This window comes from Xenopus laevis, chromosome 8L (assembly GCF_017654675.1).
Source record: "Xenopus laevis strain J_2021 chromosome 8L, Xenopus_laevis_v10.1, whole genome shotgun sequence".
Classification (NCBI taxonomy): Eukaryota; Metazoa; Chordata; class Amphibia; order Anura; family Pipidae; genus Xenopus; species Xenopus laevis.
The window spans coordinates 56,770,314-56,788,183 of record NC_054385.1 but is presented as its reverse complement, the minus strand read 5'-3'; the positions used below and the strand labels follow the sequence as shown (position 1 = coordinate 56,788,183).

Genomic DNA, 17,870 nt, shown 5'->3' with positions numbered 1-17,870 from the left:
ATTCTGGATTTGGCCAAATCATAAAATAGTGGATTTGGTGCATTTCTAATTACTAATGTACACTGCAGCATTATGTTGCTGTTTTATAAATGTTGGAAGGGGAAAGAAGAAGAAAACACAAAGTACTGGCCTTTGAAGCTCTGGCGACGTGAAACAGCAGCAGACTTCAAAGTGGCCAAATATATGACACTTATACACAGAAGCTCCGTGTTTGTTACTTTATTATTAAATAAAGACAAGACAAAGTATAAAATCTTACCTGCATATTACACATAGCACATGCCTACTACATTTTCACCGATGCAAGTTGTGCAGAGATAAGGTTCCTATCTATTCCCCACTCTATTTTTGATCTCCACATATAACAAGGTAAATGTATATAATGCATATCATTTGTCTGGTGTCAGAGTGCTGGCATACCCATCCTGCGACTGACAGGCTTTCTCTGAATAGCCAACATACATGCTGAACATACCAACACAAAATGTCATCTAAATATACACCGGGGTTATTAGTAACTGTCAGTTTTTGGTACAGGCAAATAATAAGGGAAAATTAGTGTTGATAATATTTGACTGCAGCAAATGGTAGTTTTAAAAGGTGCACACCCTGATGCTTAATCAAGTAATGTTTTTGGCTAAAGCTTTCCCCACACTCAGTACATGTATGCAGCTTCAGGTGCAAGTGAGTTTTTTCATGACGAACAAGTCCTGAGTATCCAGTGAATTTTTTCTCACACTGTGTGCAATGGTATGGCCTCTCCCCGGTGTGTATACGCCGGTGCTTAATGAGAACAGAATTATACATGAAGCTCTTGTGACAGTCCATGCATTCATAGGGTCGTTCTCCTGTGTGAGTTCTCTGGTGTTGCACAAGGTTCCATTTCTGTGTGAAGATTTTTTTACAATGGGTACATGGAAATGTCTTGCCTCCAGTATGGGTTTTTCTGTGTTTTGCTAATCCCGATTTGTCACAAAAGGCCTTAGAACACAAGGCACATTTGAAAGGTCTCTCTGCATTATGTTGTAGACTTAAACATCCTTTCTTACTTGTCCTTAGATCAGCTGCATTTAACAAACTGGGGTGTTGAGTGTCCTGTTGCATTATAAGGCTGTATAGGATGCTACAACCTTTACTGGTGTCTGTGTTTTGGTTAAGGAGAGATTGTGGAGATCTCCCAGTATCCACTCGGGACTGTCTATTTGTGAGCTTACCAGAATGTACACACAACTCATTTGTTATAGACGCTTGGGTCTCAGAAGCCTCTGATTTTTGGCACTGCAGGATCTTTCCATGATTGTTCACCTCTGGAATACTGATGGCTACAGGCTCTGTGGAATTAGAGATGCTTTAGTATATTGCTCTTCACTGATGTTCTTATTCAAAGCAACTACCACCATTTCATGATGGTCTGTGTGCTGCCTCAGAGATCACCTTTCAAATTTTTTCAAATATATCCAGGGTCAGACAGGGCTGAAACAATGGAGCTCCCCCCTGACCTCCCCAGTGGGTCCCGGGCCCCCCAGTCCAATGCTGCATATATGGTATTAGTTTTGCAAGGTCTTAATACATACCATGAGCGGGAAACGGTGGAGCATCTTTCTCAGCCTTGCAAAGAGGAATTTGTATGGTTGGACTTCTTACTGAAACACTGTTCCTGGCATCTATCTGATCTGCAAACAAAGCCAAGCACTTAAAATACTTATTTCCATGTGGCTGTTAACAAGCATACTGTAGCATCCACAAACAATTCTAATAATGTTGTGTTTTAGAACCCTAAGCAAAGCAGTTATTATTCTTTCCAGTATCAGCATTTTGGTGGCACATTGAGGGAAGGGTGCACCATAAACCGTGCATTCTACAAAAAAATCTTAAAATAAGGATCAAATCATCAAGAAGAGTCTGATGCATTATACTTGTATAGATACAGGAAGAAATATACCATAATTGGATCTTGGTTTAGCCTCTTCCTCAGCTTTGTACATGGGTATCTGATCACACTGAAGTCTTAGTAAAATGTCAGGCTTGATGTCTAGTTGGCCTGCCAGAGAAAACCATGGATTTATACACAAACCAGCAAAATGTACAATACAGCTAATATGTTTAAAAACAAACAGACCTTCAGACTGCCATATCAGTATATATTATAGGCAGGACCCAGTAAATTCATATCCTGTATTTGGCATTTCTGGGAACACATCACTTAATTTTGGTATAACTTTATAGGACTAATACAACTCAGCATTAAAATACATAGGCTCTTCAACACAGCTGGAATATGAGTATGTGAGACACCACCTCCTTTTACACATTTTTACATGGCCACTGTATGCTCAGGGTTTCTTACAAACTGTGATTACAAGGGGAATATTATATAGATATAAAGATTGTATGACTTTATTTGCATTTGCTACTTGTACATGCAGTGCGTCACATTATCCAAATACAGCAAAAGTACATACAGGGAGGAAAAACATTGCAATAAATACAAATAAATATACTGGGTACTGAAATCACAAAAAATGCTACAGCGATGATCCACTCTATTAGAACCATAACTTTTTTATAAGTATTATTAATATTAGTGCTATGGTACTTAGCTTACATTTACTGTCAAATCGAATAATGCTGTTTAGCTGCTTTTACTTTAATTACTCACGTTCAGGTATATTCCTTGAGCAGTCTGTTCTTACTGAGTTTTGAAGTTCTTTGTGATGAAATGGCTCTTCTTTAACTCTAAACAACACATCAGAATTCACTATAGTATGGCCTATAATGAAAGTAATGAAAGTTTTTTTCCTCAAACACTGCTGCTATTTGAGAACGTTGGAAAAAAAATGTGTGTCTACGTATATATATATATATATATATATATATATATATATATATATATATATATTTTTTTTTACATTTTGGTACCTGACATCATGTCTTCATACAAATATGTTTATCCATATTTTATTTCATAAAATAAATGTATCACTACATTATTTTTTTAATTTCACATTACACGTTGAGACCTACTTCACGTACAGTTATGGGTTTTCCAGATAAGGGGTCTTTCTGTCATTGAGATCACCATGTTTAGGGCTACTAAAAACCCAAAGGATTTGTTTTGCTCTTAATATAGATATATGCAGCTTGGTTATCATCATGTACAAATTATTGCATAATTAATATTAATACAGAGAAAAGTGAATTAGTCAAACATGGAGAACTGCATAGGAGAGACACTGCTTTATTTTTGAAGCTTTCTGCAAAATGGGTTTCAATAACCATATAATAATGATGATATAAAGGATGACAATATGTTTTTCTTGCTATGTATAGTGTGCCATTCTAATTTGTAAAGCTGTAACATACTTACCCAGTCCTATCAATACTGAATGGATTCCTTCCATGACATTCTTATAGAATTCCTTCTGTCTCTCTTCTAACAACTGCCATTCGTCTTGAGTGAAATATGCAGCAACATCACTAAAGGTCACTAGAGCCTACAGAATAAAAAAAAAACAACTGTGCATTAGTGATTACTGAATGTTGCCAACTTTCTCTGTAAGTTAAACCAACAACATAAATAGATCTCTTCCCATCCCAAAATCTTCTCCAAAACCTTTGGCCTCCAGATATTACATAAGTACAACTTCCAGGACCCCCAGGCTGCTTTTTTGGTGTTCTTAACTGTAGTTCAACAACACCTGAAGGGTTGCAGGTTTCCCGTGATTTATGTAGATATCATGAATACATACACATACATTTTTCAAAAAATAAAGTAGGGGGGGGGGATGCTCCTATTATTGTGACAACTGCTGTATAGTCAGTTTTGTACTTTCATTGGAAAGTGTTATTTTCACCTCCATTGTCCCACATCATCTCCAAGATCATATGAGTAACTCAGTGATTACATTGCTACAGGATATGATCCCATGTATAGACACTTGCAGTCACTGGGCATTAGTTTGCATCCTCACTGCCTGTCAAGTAAGCTACTCCATTGGAACACAGCTTGCATCAAACGGACACACACGAATGTCTCGTATCTTATTTTATATTGAGGCAGGTTACAGTTCAGAGGCAGAATTGCTGGGAAAAAATGGCAAATGATACAAAGTATTTTCTTACCGGCATTAATATTTTGTTGGCCATTTTCAGGTTGCTCTTCTGAGTGAAATCGCTGATGTAACAACTGCAAATACTAATCACAAATGAGATGTTAAATGGATACCCTTCTTATTTTATTAAAAGGTTAGCTTTGTTTTTTTTTAAAATACAATACCGTCCATTGCCATGGAAGCCAAGTTTGTGTTTTCCATTGGGATGAGGGCTATTTTGTGTGTGGCTTATCCAATAGTCAGTTTGGGATTGGTTAAATTTAATATATCATCTGCCAATGCAACATATAAATCAGTGTAAGGCACATGGGCAGATTAAGATATGAAGAGCTGTCTGCCCAGGACAACAGAGATGCTGCAGTATTTATACATTTATATATATGTATAGCCCATGGAATACTATCTGTCTGTTTGGCCTGACTGCCAGTTGGCCAGGTAACTGCCAGTCAGTGTATTGCTGCCTCTAGTCTCATCAACAAGACACTTTCCCAGACAAACAGTAGAAGATCCTGTGTGTGTCGCTAGGGCAGCTACACATACCATGGGAATGGTGTCGGACTGCTTTTTATAAATACCAAATAATCAACGTTTTTCCCAGCACGGCTGGTGTCAGCTCTGGTCACTCGGGATGGCCCGGTGGTATCCGATCCTGCAGGCTGTAGCCATATCTTTAAGCCGGCTTGACCCACTAGTGCAGCCTTTGTCCCGAAGGGCATTGTGGGTATGCGTTCCTGTCACACTCCGGCTCCGTCCCTCGGCTCACGTTCGGACCATAAGACCTGGCTAATCGAGCGACGCACGGGCTGTGACGCGCTTTCGGCATACGGGAAAAGTATCGGCTTCTGGTATTGATTATATGTCCTGCACTTTCCACACAGTGAACACTTGAGATCGATTCGCGAATGTGCAGTGGATGAGCGCCTAAAAGGGCAGCGTTACTTGTGAAACAAGTTCAGTAGAAGGAAAATCAGATGGTTAAGTTTAGAGGGGTAGGCACGAGATGTGTTTGTAAGCGGTTGTCTCTGTGGCGCAATCGGTTAGCGCGTTCGGCTGTTAACCGAAAGGTTGGTGGTTCAAGCCCACCCAGGGACGCGCTCATATTTCTTTTTTAAAAATCGTTGAGGTGCAGAAGTCTGATAGTTAATGAGACTGATACTGGATAAGTGACGTATTGCACTCATGCTGTTATTCCTTTATATTGATTGACTGGCCGGCCGGGCCCAGGGTGCTTGCCCAGCTTGGCCTGGCACTGATAAGAAGCAGAATAAGAAAAGGGCTACAATGTAACGTAATGATGGGAACTAAAATTTAACATTAAGGACTTCACTATAAAACCCTAACTGGGACACACAAAGATTTGCAACTCCTGCTGAACAACTGCAGACAAAGTGAGCAATATATAACATAGCATCTTTGGGAAAAATGTATGTATTTGTTTCTGAATAAGGCTAACCTTGCTGCCTCCCTGCCCTTCAGTTTGTTTCAAGTAGAGCAGTCGTGAAAGTGGAGAGAAGGGGAAACTGAAGTGTAGAAGATATATATATATTTTTTTTTATAGAAACGAACTATTTCATTTTTATATCTAACAACTGGACAATTTCAACAGCTTCCCTGGTGGTCTAGTGGTTAGGATTCGGCGCTCTCACCGCCGCGGCCCGGGTTCGATTCCCGGTCAGGGAAAGATGTTTTGTTTCCATGGTATTATTTTGGAATTTTGTATATGAAATTGTCAGGAAGGCAGAGGATGTGTCATAAACCTTGCATTGCATATTTGTCATATATGTTTTTGTTTTTTTTGACAGCTTGCTGGCATCCCCGATACACATGCATACTCATTATGCCTCATGTGGCCAAGCCTTTGTCACTGATTTTATTTTCAGGAGAAACAATAAATCATAAATATATGTATCTCTTTTGAAAATAAATCATCTGAAATGAATAATATATACTCATTATTATAAAAGTAAAACAGGAGTACCAGGATGGCCGAGTGGTTAAGGCGTTGGACTTAAGATCCAATGGACGTATGTCCGCGTGGGTTCGAACCCCACTTCTGGTAGAAACATTTTGTTATTTCATTCATGGCTATGTCTTTGGTTAGCACAGTGCTGTCTAACTGGTGGCCCACAGGTCCGAAAATCGTACAAATCAAGGATTCATATGATCGGATCTTTGCGCCTATGGCCAGCTTAAAGCCCTGTACTGTTTACACCTCAGACCCAGTTTGAAAATACCCACATTTTTCACCTTTTCACACTTTATAGGGGACAAAGGGGCACCAGTATTGTGCCACCGTATGTAGCAAGTGCATCTGGTGCTTCTTTCAGCTTCCACTTTTTTGCCCAGGCCCCCTGTGCAAAAATTTTTTTCAGGCCCCACTCCCATATGAAATCGCCTGCAATCATGTGTGAATTTAGGGCAGGACTACACCGGCGATTTCGCCGCAAAGCGCAAAATCGCAGGCGTCACGTCGGATTCGATGGAAGTAAGGTAAGTAATGCCAGTGTCAGATAGCGTCGCATTGTTGATGCGACGCGACACGACGACTGTTGGATGCAGACGCAGCGTGCAGCGTTTGCATCTGACAGTCGTGTTGCGTCGCATCAACACTGCAACACGATCCGACAATTGAATTACGTACCTTATTTCTGTCACATCCGATGCGACACCTGCGATTTTGCACAGTGCGTCGGATCGCGGTGAAATCGGCGGTATGGTCCTGCCCTAAATTCACACATGATTGCAGGTGATTTCATGTGGGAGCGGGGCCTAAAAACAATTCTTTGCACAGGGGGCCTGGGCAAAAAATGGAAGCTGAAAGAAGCACCAGATGCACTGAATTCTTAGCAGACAGGAGAAAATACTTGACACAGGCAGAGATCAGCATGTGTATTTAATTAATCCCCACTTGTCAAATCAGATTAGGCGATAATGTTACCTTACACAGCTACAGTTAAAGAGATACTGACACCAGAAATTAAACTCTTTTTTTACTTCTATCATAATATTGCCTTTGAAAGCTACAAATAACTTTGCCATAAAGTATTGGCACAATGCTTTTACATTACCTGTCTGATGCCCCAATGTACTGTATGAGGGGGCTGCCATATTTGTGCAGCAGGAGTCCATTAGCATTAGAAACTATAACTATAATAATGACAGGCTGAGATGGGACAGTCAGGTTGGCAAAACAGTCAGGTTTGGAAACTTCAACTACTAATTACTTACAAAAATAAACCTCTTGGCAAAAAATGATCAGCATGGCCTATAGGTAACTTTTAATGTACATTCATATTTTAAAAAGTAGTTTTTTAGTGTTAGTATCACTTTAAGTAATTGCCATAAAGCAGAATGTGTGCTTGTTACAAAGTTTTGGAAAATCATACACCGTCCCTGGTAAGAATTTGGCTGCTTCAATGTACCTCATATATGTAAATTAATTTTGTTCCCGTTAGAGTTAATTCTTGAGCCCCCAGTCAATAATAAATAACAGCATGAGTCCAATAAGTCACTTATCCAGTAGCAGGCCATCAACTATCATACTAACTATAAGCGCAGCCTGCGCCACGATTTTGTAAGCTTGTAGAAAAAATGTAAAAGCTACGTTCCTGGGTGGGCTTGAACCACCAACCTTTCAGTTAACAGCCGAACGCGCTAACCGATTGCGCCACAGAGACCATATGGCTGCTGGTAAAGTAATTTTTTTCCTCTGACATATTGTAACAAGTCAGTTGTATAATGCCTTCCTCCAATGTCTGCCTTGCAAATGTATTTGGCTTCATTAACCCTGCTAATAACCCCCTTCATGCTCCCTCACACATGGCAATAAATGTTCGCTATACAAGTTTATATCACAGTCCAATTGCCTTAAAGTCATAGCACAGCCTACTGGGGATGCACTTCTGTCCTAACGCTGATGTCACACTTAGACTGTAAGCTCTATGGGGCAGGGACCTCCTTCCCACTACTTACATACATACATACATACATACCAAGTTACTGATAACTAAAAAATATCTTCTACGTTCAAGAAATCTGTATCATTAGTGAAAAGACAGCTGACAGTTAGCGTTGGTGGTATAGTGGTGAGCATAGCTGCCTTCCAAGCAGTTGACCCGGGTTCGATTCCCGGCCAACGCAATTGATCTTTTCCCAAGTTCAACTATTTTAGATATGATTAATGTTTTAACAGTACGAAGACCCTAGAACTTACCTCAGAACATTTTGGAAATAGAAAGAGGCACAAAAAAGATTTGCTCTGAAAATTTTTATACCCATTGTTGTGGCCAAACCCCCTAATTACCATGTTAATTTTACAAAATTTGGCAGGTTATGAAAGTTTGAACACATTTCTGTGGTTTTTATGTTTTATTACAGTTTTGCTAATGAAGGTGAATTGCCCTTTAAGCAGCAAGTCACAGTTTCCCCAAGAAACCTACTTATCTTAAATTGTTAACTGCTTCTTTGCTTATATTAAATTGTTACAAAAGTATCGAGTGCACCTGCTGAATGTTCGAACCTCTCTGCCAAAAACAATTAGGTTTTTGAAACGTTGTATTTTCTGGCTGTTCAGTGCAGGAGATCAAAGAGAAATTTCAGTAACAATCCGGGACTGCAGGGTTGAGCTGTCAAAATCAGGACTGTCCTGCAAAAAACGGGACAGTTGGGAGGTATTCCCTCGAAAACCATATATTTTGGAAAAGCACACATAGTGTTCAATCCCAAATAAGAAAATTTGTCCTTCCACTGCAAACTACCAGACTGCAAAGCTATGCTAAACTAAGCTAAAATTGTGTAAATATGTATACGTGTGTGTGTACTTGGTAAAATGCATGTTGTGTGCAAGTATGTGTAAGCCCTGTGAGCGTGCAAAAACCCAACCAAAAGCTGATCCTCCGCACTCCTGGCCAAAAGTACTGCAGGTCATAGGATTTTTTTTTTTTATTCACAGGCTGTAGATTCTAAGATGTGTGGCACTTAAATGGTTAACCAAAATCTTTGAATATCTAAATCAATGTGACAAGTGTGTCCTTTGTCACATAATTTCTAATTTTGTCAGGAGGGATAAATAAAACTGCATAAAAATTCTGTTCCCTGACCGGGAATCGAACCCGGGCCGCGGCGGTGAGAGCGCCGAATCCTAACCACTAGACCACCAGGGAAGCTGTTGAAATTGTCCAGTTGTTAGATATAAAAATGAAATAGTTCGTTTCTTTAAAAAAAATATATATATCTTCTACACTTCAGTTTCCCCTTCTCTCCACTTTCACGACTGCTCTACTTGAAACAAACTGAAGGGCAGGGAGGCAGCAAGGTTAGCCTTATTCAGAAACAAATACATACATTTTTCCCAAAGATGCTATGTTATATATTGCTCACTTTGTCTGCAGTTGTTCAGCAGGAGTTGCAAATCTTTGTGTGTCCCAGTTAGGGTTTTATAGTGAAGTCCTTAATGTTAAATTTTAGTTCCCATCATTACGTTACATTGTAGCCCTTTTCTTATTCTGCTTCTTACCAGTGCCAGGCCAAGCTGGGCAAGCACCCTGGGCCCGGCTGGCCAATTCCCCACCCCATGAAAAGAGTGGCCGGGGGGCGAGGTGACGAGAGGAAGATAAGGGACACAGCAGCACCCCTGGCTTTCATTACTAATTACACATTAATTAATTGCACACTACTTGTGTCAAACTTAAAATTACAGTGAGTATGGACGGTGCATTAGTCTGTGTTGTTTAATTGTGATATATATTAAAAGTGCAAAAGAATGCTGGTACTCACATGTATCATATAAATTAGAAACATTCACAGCTTCTCATTTGAAACATTTATTTGTGTATTTTAACCACAGCAAAGTTGCACATTAACACATTCACAAAACACACCACAGTGGTGTCTTCCCCCTGGTCTGACTACCTTGTGTTAGCCACTCCCTCCTGACGCGTTTCACGCTATTGGGCGCTTCATCTGAGGAGGTGTGGCTGATACCAGTCATGTCCCGTAAATACCTGTGGGCTTATTTTATACAGGTTCCAGGGCTACCCATATAGCTATCTCCATTAACCCTCACCCCTCTAAGCTAGTGGCCGCTACAATTCCCCATGGTAAGTTCTAAAATTTATACATTTTAAAATTATTTTCAATCCTTGGAATAGGGAGCATGACCATTAAAATGTTTCCATAGTTACAATTAAACAAATCTGTGCATAATATTAAAGTGCTTAAGTGCCAAATATTACATAAATTACATAAATAGTGTCAGTGTATTATCAAATTCATAAATAATCCAGGCTTTCAAATTTTATAAGACATTAAAAACAATAAGAAATAGTTTTAGTTCAAAATGACTGTTCATTCCCTCATATAATTGTCCCTAATTTAAAAATTCAATTTGATTCTAGTCTTAATAATTTAGTAGTTAAATTACCCCCACTGTTTTCATTTATGCTATCAATGCCAAACATTTAAAATTTTTGAGTTAATCCTTCTCAATACCTCTCAGGTGTTCCCCCAATCTAACCCTTAATTGTTTTATCGTGCCGCCAACATATAAAGTGCCACGTTCGCATTGTACCTCATACACCAAATATTTTGTAAGACAAGTTATCGCTTTCCCTATTTTAAACTCTTGGCTCTTTACTTTATCACTTAACTCGGTCACTTTTTTGATATGTTATTTTTGCAGACCACATTGTTTTTACAGGGAAAAAAACCTTTTAGATCTAACCATGTTTTTTCTTTTTTAAGTTTCTGTTTAACCGATTTGGGGCAACCTGGCTAGCTATAGACTTGGCTTTCCTACTGATGACCATTGGGGTTAAGTTTAATGCTCGTATGATTGGATCTGCATTCAAAATATTCCAGTTTTTTACTATACTCTTTTTGACTGCTTTATATTGTAATCCATACTCTAGAATGCATCTTACTTCTTTTTCCTGTTTACTGAATATCCTTAAACTTCCTTTTTAATTTTTGGCCTTTGATTTCTCTAATTTTGTCATTGCTTCCGCTATTTGGCTTTTACTGTAACCTCTACTTCTCAATCTTTCACATTCTTCTTTGGCCTGTTGGTAAAAAACGTTCTCGTCTGTACAATTCAGATCTATTCTAACTAATTGGGCATCCACATGCAGAGTGACCGCAGCAAAGCTCACGAGCACCATCTTCTCTTCATGAAGTGAGTGGCGTAATGGTGCATGTGCAGTTGGAGCAAATTTCCGTTTTGCGACAACTGCGCAAGTGCTGAAAGAGAAGGAAATTGCCTGAAGGGGAGGAAGAAGACACGAAGATTACTGAAAAGAAGAAGATGGTGCCCGTGAGCTTCACTTAAGGTTGCCACCTGCCCGGTATTTTACCGGCCTGGCTAAGCTTGATCCAAATGTTATTAATAGGGGAAATGTGTAAAAATATAGGAAGACCGGTATTTTTTTCAAAAAAAAGGTGGCAACCCTAGCTTCACTGCGCTCACTCTTCATGTGCAGTCACTATTTCAAGAGGGGACAGAATTCTGAGGTAAGACTGTGCAGAGGGGAGGCAGCGAGGGGGGACAACGGAGGGAGGGGCAGTGGGTGGTTTAGTTCACCTTCAAGTGTTAGAGGTTCCCAAACTTGCCATGACTTGTTACAGGCATAGCAAGGTTAGTGGCCCTGCAGTGGATGTAAAGTCTTGTCTGCCTGCCCTTACCTAGTGCTTAGTTAGTTAATTCATCAATTCATTTACTTAGTATTTTATTTAGGTCACATACATTTACAGTGAGGCAATACTTCAGGGGAGGGACTCATTGTCATGAAAATGATCTAACAGAAGCTTGCCAGAACACAGGAGAGAGATTGACATTGAATTTTTCACTTTAGTATGTAACATCCAATGGCAGCAACAAATTAGTTTATGGAAGACATGCTATAATAGGCTGCCTCCAAAGTCCCAAGCAAATAGAAAAGTCCAAAATAAACTGAAGTAGTTCTTTCCTGTCTCTCTGAAGACTGTCTTCAAGTCTCTCTTGGTCAGGCCCAGAATGGCAATCTGTGGGTTCTGGCAAATGCCAGAGGGGCTGCTGTAAGTTGCCATAGAGAGTCACTCTTTAGTGGGCTGGTAGGGCTGCTTGGGCCTCTGTATTTGGAATACAGGGCCTATTTTGACTCCCAGTCCGCACCTGCTCTTGGTGACTCTTTTTATGCCCCTACTGGCCCAGCCATTGTTCTCATGCAAGTGTGTGGAGACATGTTGGATCCTGGGTGACTGGATTATGGCCCATTGCATTTTTTGAGTAGGGTTGCCACCTGGCCAGTATTTTAACGGCCTGGCCAGTAAAAATTATGCTTGATGCCAATATTATTTATAGGGAAAAACCACAAAAATATAGGAAGAGGTGGCAACCATAGCCTTGAGCTATAACTGCTTTTGTATGTAACATCACTGACCTGTTCTGCTAAGGTTGTGCTCAGGCATATATGATGCCATAGCCTTTAATTATGCAGAATTGTATTACACGGTCTGTGTGCCAGGATACCTATGCTGCACGTACTTGTGCCAGATGTATGAACAAAAAAAAAAAAATGTGGAGAATGCGGGCATCGATCCCGCTACCTCTCGCATGCTAAGCGAGCGCTCTACCATTTGAGCTAATTCCCCTAGTGGTGACAAGCTCGTCTTTTATCACTGTTCTCTTCAGCACATTGCCTATATTTCCTTCTATTAAAGTGCTAAATACAATGAATTGCCTCCACATAATCAATAGTTTTGAGTGAAGCATTGCTAGTGGCGCCAATCATACAGAGACCGCATGTCCCTCCAACAATGATTATGGCACCGCGCGCTTTAGCCACACTGCCTCTATCTTGCCTCTGCTTTTTTTTATTAACAACTGAGCGCGAAACTATTATTAAAACAACTCGCCGCGAGCCATATTCGGTAAGGCAGCATAGCAAACAGCGCGGAACAATAAAGTTACAGGATTTGAATGCAGCAAGGAATGCTGGGAGTCGTAGTTTGAAGTCTCACGGATGTTTTTGAAGGGAGCGTAAATTCACTGCTCTCCCGAACACAGATGTCTAATGAACGACAACTTGACCCGCCATTAACTCTAAAGCATATTTCAGGATATTAATTTGGCAGATTGTTTCCGCCATGCGGGTGTGTTGCCTTTCTTGCCGCCAGCCCTATGCGGGGTTAACGCTGAATGGACCTAAAACTCAGGAAACGCGGTGGCGTCCTCTGCTGGCAGAATTCTGAAATCGCACCATTGCTATTCACATTGCAGTGAAAGATTGGGGCGGGCACGACTGGAGAGACGTCACGTGAGCAAGTGCAGCTGCTCATACACTCGGGAGAAAGGTTTGGTAGGGGGGTTAGCTCTTCCAATTAGTCTACTCTTTACTGATGTAGTAATGTTTTAGCAGTGATACTCTCAAAAATGTGCCAGGGTTTGTGTCAGGTTCACAGACAGTCAGTGCCGGGCCAGGTCTGTCAGTTGCCCCGGGCAACCCAGCTGGCTGTTGATAACTTCAGCTGTGCGCAACCGAGGACGCACGTGCGTAATTGTGCGTAAACCGAGGACGCACGTGGGTAATTGTGCGTAACAGAGGACGCGCGTGCGTGGTCGTGCGCTAAGCACTTGGACTTCACAGAGCGCACCCCTAGTTCCGGCCCTGCAGACAGTTGGTAATTCCCAGCTGAGACACACACACATACAAATGATGCGTGCAGCCTATGTTATTATTGGGGGAGACAGATAATAGAGGTAGGACGGTTGGTGGCAATGTTATAATAAAGAAGGGCTCCAAGAAGCCTTATATTTCTCAGTAGAGGAGAGTCTTGTATTTAAAGGAACAGTAACACCAAAAAATGGAAGTGTTTTAAAGTAATGACAATATCATGTAGTGTTGCCCTGGTAGAACTGATGTGTTTGCTTCAGAAACACTACTATAGTTGATATAAACAAGCTGCTGTGTAGCAATGGCAGAAATTGAAAAAAGGCTATATGGCACAGGTTAAATAGTGGATAACAGATAACCCCATTATGTTCTACAGAGTTTATCTGTAGCCTGAGCCTTTTCTCATTTGAATGGCTGCCCCTATGTCTACACAGCAGCTTATTTATATAAACAATAGTAGTGTTTCTACCAGTGCAGGGCAACACTGCATTATATTTTTATTACTTTAAAACACTTACATTTTTCATGTTACTGTTCCTTTAACAGTACACCCATCAACAGGCTCTAGTGGGTTTTCATGCATGTAGTATATCTTTAATCCTACATTCTGGAAAAGCCTCCTGTTCCTATAGCTAATGTCACCCTCTCTCATCCCCTGTCACACACTTGTGTAGAGTTAGAACTACCACACACACTGCCACATAACAGAGTACAGGTATAAGATCCATTATCCAGAAAGCTCTGAATTATTAAAAAGCCGTCTCCCACTCCTTTGGAATCAAATAATTAAAACAATTTAAAATGATTTCCCTTTTCTCTGTACTAATGAAACAGTGTCTTGTACTTGATCCTAACTAAGATATAATAATGGGTTAAATTAACGTTTAAATGATTTTTTAGTAGACTTAAGGTATGGATAGCCAAATTATGGAAAAAAAACAGGTCTGCAGCATTCTGGATACAGGTCCCACAACTGTACATTCATTACACTGGCACCAATCATCATGTTCACTGCTCAGGCCAGTACTATACCAATACCAACCACATGGCGACCATATACCAGATTAAGGGGGTTATTTACTAAAATTAAAATTTTTCTATTTGGGCTTTTTGGGGAAAAAACTCAAATTTTTCATGGAAAAAAAACCTAGAATTTTTCGAAAATCCGAATCCTGCAAAAAGTCCGAATATCCTCCATCTCAAGCCATGTATAAGTCAATGGGAGATGTCCCTATCCCAATTTGAAGATATCATAATTTGTGCTGGGTTTAGCCCGATAATCCAAAAAATTTGGGATTTTCAAAAAAAAAACCATGAAAAAATGGAGTCAGGAAAAAAATCAGAAAAATCGTACGACTTGGTTTTTTTTTCTCAATCCGATTAATTCTAGTTATTTTAATGATAAATGAGGCAAAATTGGGGATGGGAGTTTGGTCAAGCTTTTTTTTTTAATTAAAATAATGAGATATAATCGGATTTTAGTAAATAACTACCTACATTTCTTTTACTGAGAATGTCAAAATTAATACATAATGCCATGTTTGTTGTATAAAAACACTACTATATATTGACAGTGGCTTCATTATGTTATTTCATCTTATATTGTTTCTAATCAGGGCTTGTGGACGTTTGTGGAACTTGGCAGTGAAAGGAAAACTTTCCCCCTTTGCAGGTCCTAGAACTGGAGAACCAAGCTCTGTTAAAAGGTCTGGGACACAAGTACGTCACCACCATTTCTAATGCTCGCTGGTTACTGCAGCCAGTTCCAGCAAGGGGTGGCAAATATGTGTGGGAGGTGGACATACTAGACAAGTTCATCCCCTAAAATACTTGCTTCTTTAGAAGAAGCAATAGTTTTACCTTACAGAATTTCCACATGTGGATTGTATTGAGAGTTTTGCCCAGATCTTGGGAGTGTGTTCTACTCCACAATGCGGAAATAAAGTGTTATGAACAGTATGTCATTGGCACTGAACTGCACTCAAGCAAATGATTGGAGAAGAGGCAGTAGTAAATCAAGCATAATACAAAAGTACTTTACAGGTTTTTTCTCAACAGGAAAAAAACACATTTTACTCACATCTGTGGTTAATAGCTTCAGCAGTTTATTTTTAAAATAGGAAATATGGGGAATTCTAGTTTAAAGGGATGCTGTTATGAATAAAAGTCTTATTTACAACTGATACAAATGTGCAAAGCCTAATTAATTTTCCTAGGAGCATAAGTGAAAATATTTCATTCTACTTGTGCGACTTGCTACTTCTTCCCAGCTTCTAGCTTTCTGTTTATCAGAACATGTTGTGGCCCTTATCTAAATCAATAGCATGATTACTTTTTAAGGGCAAAGACACATGGTCAGATTGGGGGAGATTAGTCTCCTCTTCTTCGGGGCGACTAATCTCCCCGAACTGCTTTCCCGCCGGCTAGAATGTAAATCACAGGCGGGATGGCACTCGGAGTGCTTCGTTTTCTGAAGTTGCCTCACGAGGAAACTTTGAGCGACATTGCAAAACAACGGCATCCTGCCGAGTTTTACATTCTAGCTGGAGGGAAGGCAGTTTGGGGATATTAGTCTTCCCAAAGAAGAGGAGATTTTCCGGTAAGACAAGGTAAGCAGCATGGTTATCTCAAGAGTGTCATGTAGTTTTCTGTTTGTCAGATGATTTATTTACTATCATGTGGTTGACTGACATCTTTCAGAAACCCCTTTAGGGTAGGGGCAGATTCGGGAGATTTAGTCGCCTGGCTACTAATCGCCTCTTCTTCGGGGCAAAAATTTCCCTGAACTGCCTTCCCCTACTTTGCCGCCAACTATAATGAAAAATCGCCAGCGCAATGGCACTCATGGCGCTTCCAGAGCAGCGGAGCCTACGCTCCATGTGCCTCCATGTGTCACTTAGATTACTGATTCTCTCTATTTCCAGAATTTTCTCAGCAAAAGAAATGGTAGTAAAAAGTGTAATGGATCGCCTGCAATTATGGCATTAATGTTATCTGAATACACAAGATTTTCTAGTGTATTCAGATCTTTGTGAGCTGCTAGAAGATGTTCTCCACCAGTGCTCAGATCAAGTAGGTGAGGTATAACTAACATTGGAAATGAAGGTTCCACAGAAAGAGAAGGGTAAATGATATACCAACCTGTTGAGAGCCAGTGAAGCAAAATGAGCACCTAAGAACTTGTGCATTGCTGAGCACACATTCCTTTCTGAATCAACATAGATTCAAACTACATGATATTGAGCTCAGGAATTTTTGTAGTTTCCTCTGTAATAAACGTTATGTAACTGTGTGTATTAAAGGGGCGGTTCACCTTTAAAAGTTAACTTTCTGTATGTTATATACTAAGCAAATTTTCAATTGGTCTTCATTATTTTATTTTTTTTATAGTTTTTTATTTATTTGCCTTCTTCTGACTCTTTCCAGGTTTCAGATAGGGGTCACTGACCCCATCTAAAAACAAATGCTCTGTAAGGCTACACATTTATTGTTGTTGCTACTTTTTATTACTCCTCTTTCTATTCAGACCCTCTCCTATTCATATTCAAGCCTCTTATTTAAATCAATGCATGGTTGCTAGGGTAATTTGGACGCTAGCAACCAGACTGCTGAAACTGCAGACTGGAGAGCTGCTGAATAAAAAGTTAAATAACTCAAAAATTACTCTAGAGAACACATGGCTGATGGAATCTTAGATACAATCTGCCAATGCAAAATAAACTGACATTTGCACCAGAGTCAGGAAGTCCGGATAATGTATCACTGACCTATCACTTGAGATACATTCAGATACACGGAGCACTTCTTTTAAGCACACAATCAATGTACAGTGATTCACAACAGTTATCTTGAAAAAGATTGAAGATCATTTAGAATAGGGCAATAAAACTTGAGGACAATGGCCAAACAACAAACCGTCAATTCTCCTGCTTCTGACTCTCCCCAACGGCTTGCCTGTCTTCTTTGTACAACATCATGGTTTTATTGGTTTTATTTACTACACTGATTTTGAATATTATTGAATTCTTTGATCTGCACTTCCCAGAAGAATGAGTTGCCAGGCATGAGTATATGCAACAAAATTGAGAAATGCAGGTATATTCCTAGGCAA

The 17,870-nt window shown here is 39.9% G+C and overlaps 1 protein-coding gene, 7 non-coding genes and 1 pseudogene across 9 annotated transcripts; 5 read left to right on the top strand and 4 right to left on the bottom strand.

Moving 5' to 3' along the window:
- Positions 1–204: 204 nt before the first annotated feature.
- LOC108698462 (zinc finger protein 182) lies at positions 205–5,019 on the bottom strand. Of its 2 annotated transcripts, none has more exons than XM_018229961.2 (7): positions 4,653–5,019; positions 4,123–4,195; positions 3,368–3,494; positions 2,660–2,770; positions 1,943–2,041; positions 1,575–1,673; positions 205–1,331 (listed from the first exon to the last, which is right to left on the bottom strand). In XM_018229961.2, the coding sequence occupies exons 1-7, from the start codon at positions 4,826–4,828 to the stop codon at positions 556–558; spliced, it is 1,461 nt and encodes a 486-aa protein (XP_018085450.1). In that variant the 5' UTR covers positions 4,829–5,019; the 3' UTR covers positions 205–555. The 2 variants fall into 2 exon arrangements, with proteins under 2 accessions (XP_018085450.1, XP_018085452.1); XM_018229963.2 differs by having other exon boundaries at positions 4,688–4,818.
- Positions 5,020–5,130: 111 nt separating this feature from the next.
- Positions 5,131–5,204, top strand: trnan-guu. Its single transcript has one exon. It is a non-coding gene; the product is annotated as a tRNA-Asn (tRNA).
- Positions 5,205–5,720: 516 nt separating this feature from the next.
- trnae-cuc lies at positions 5,721–5,792 on the top strand. Its single transcript has one exon. It is a non-coding gene; the product is annotated as a tRNA-Glu (tRNA).
- A 296-nt stretch (positions 5,793–6,088) lies between these two features.
- Positions 6,089–6,171, top strand: trnal-uaa. The gene has a single exon. It is a non-coding gene; the product is annotated as a tRNA-Leu (tRNA).
- A 1,544-nt stretch (positions 6,172–7,715) lies between these two features.
- On the bottom strand, positions 7,716–7,789 carry trnan-guu. The gene has a single exon. It is a non-coding gene; the product is annotated as a tRNA-Asn (tRNA).
- Positions 7,790–8,180: 391 nt separating this feature from the next.
- trnag-ucc lies at positions 8,181–8,252 on the top strand. Its single transcript has one exon. It is a non-coding gene; the product is annotated as a tRNA-Gly (tRNA).
- A 950-nt stretch (positions 8,253–9,202) lies between these two features.
- trnae-cuc lies at positions 9,203–9,274 on the bottom strand. The gene has a single exon. It is a non-coding gene; the product is annotated as a tRNA-Glu (tRNA).
- Positions 9,275–12,664: 3,390 nt separating this feature from the next.
- Positions 12,665–12,737, bottom strand: trnaa-agc. The gene has a single exon. It is a non-coding gene; the product is annotated as a tRNA-Ala (tRNA).
- Positions 12,738–13,063: 326 nt separating this feature from the next.
- On the top strand, positions 13,064–16,095 carry LOC108698915 (annotated as a pseudogene).
- The last annotated feature ends 1,775 nt before the right edge of the window (positions 16,096–17,870 follow it).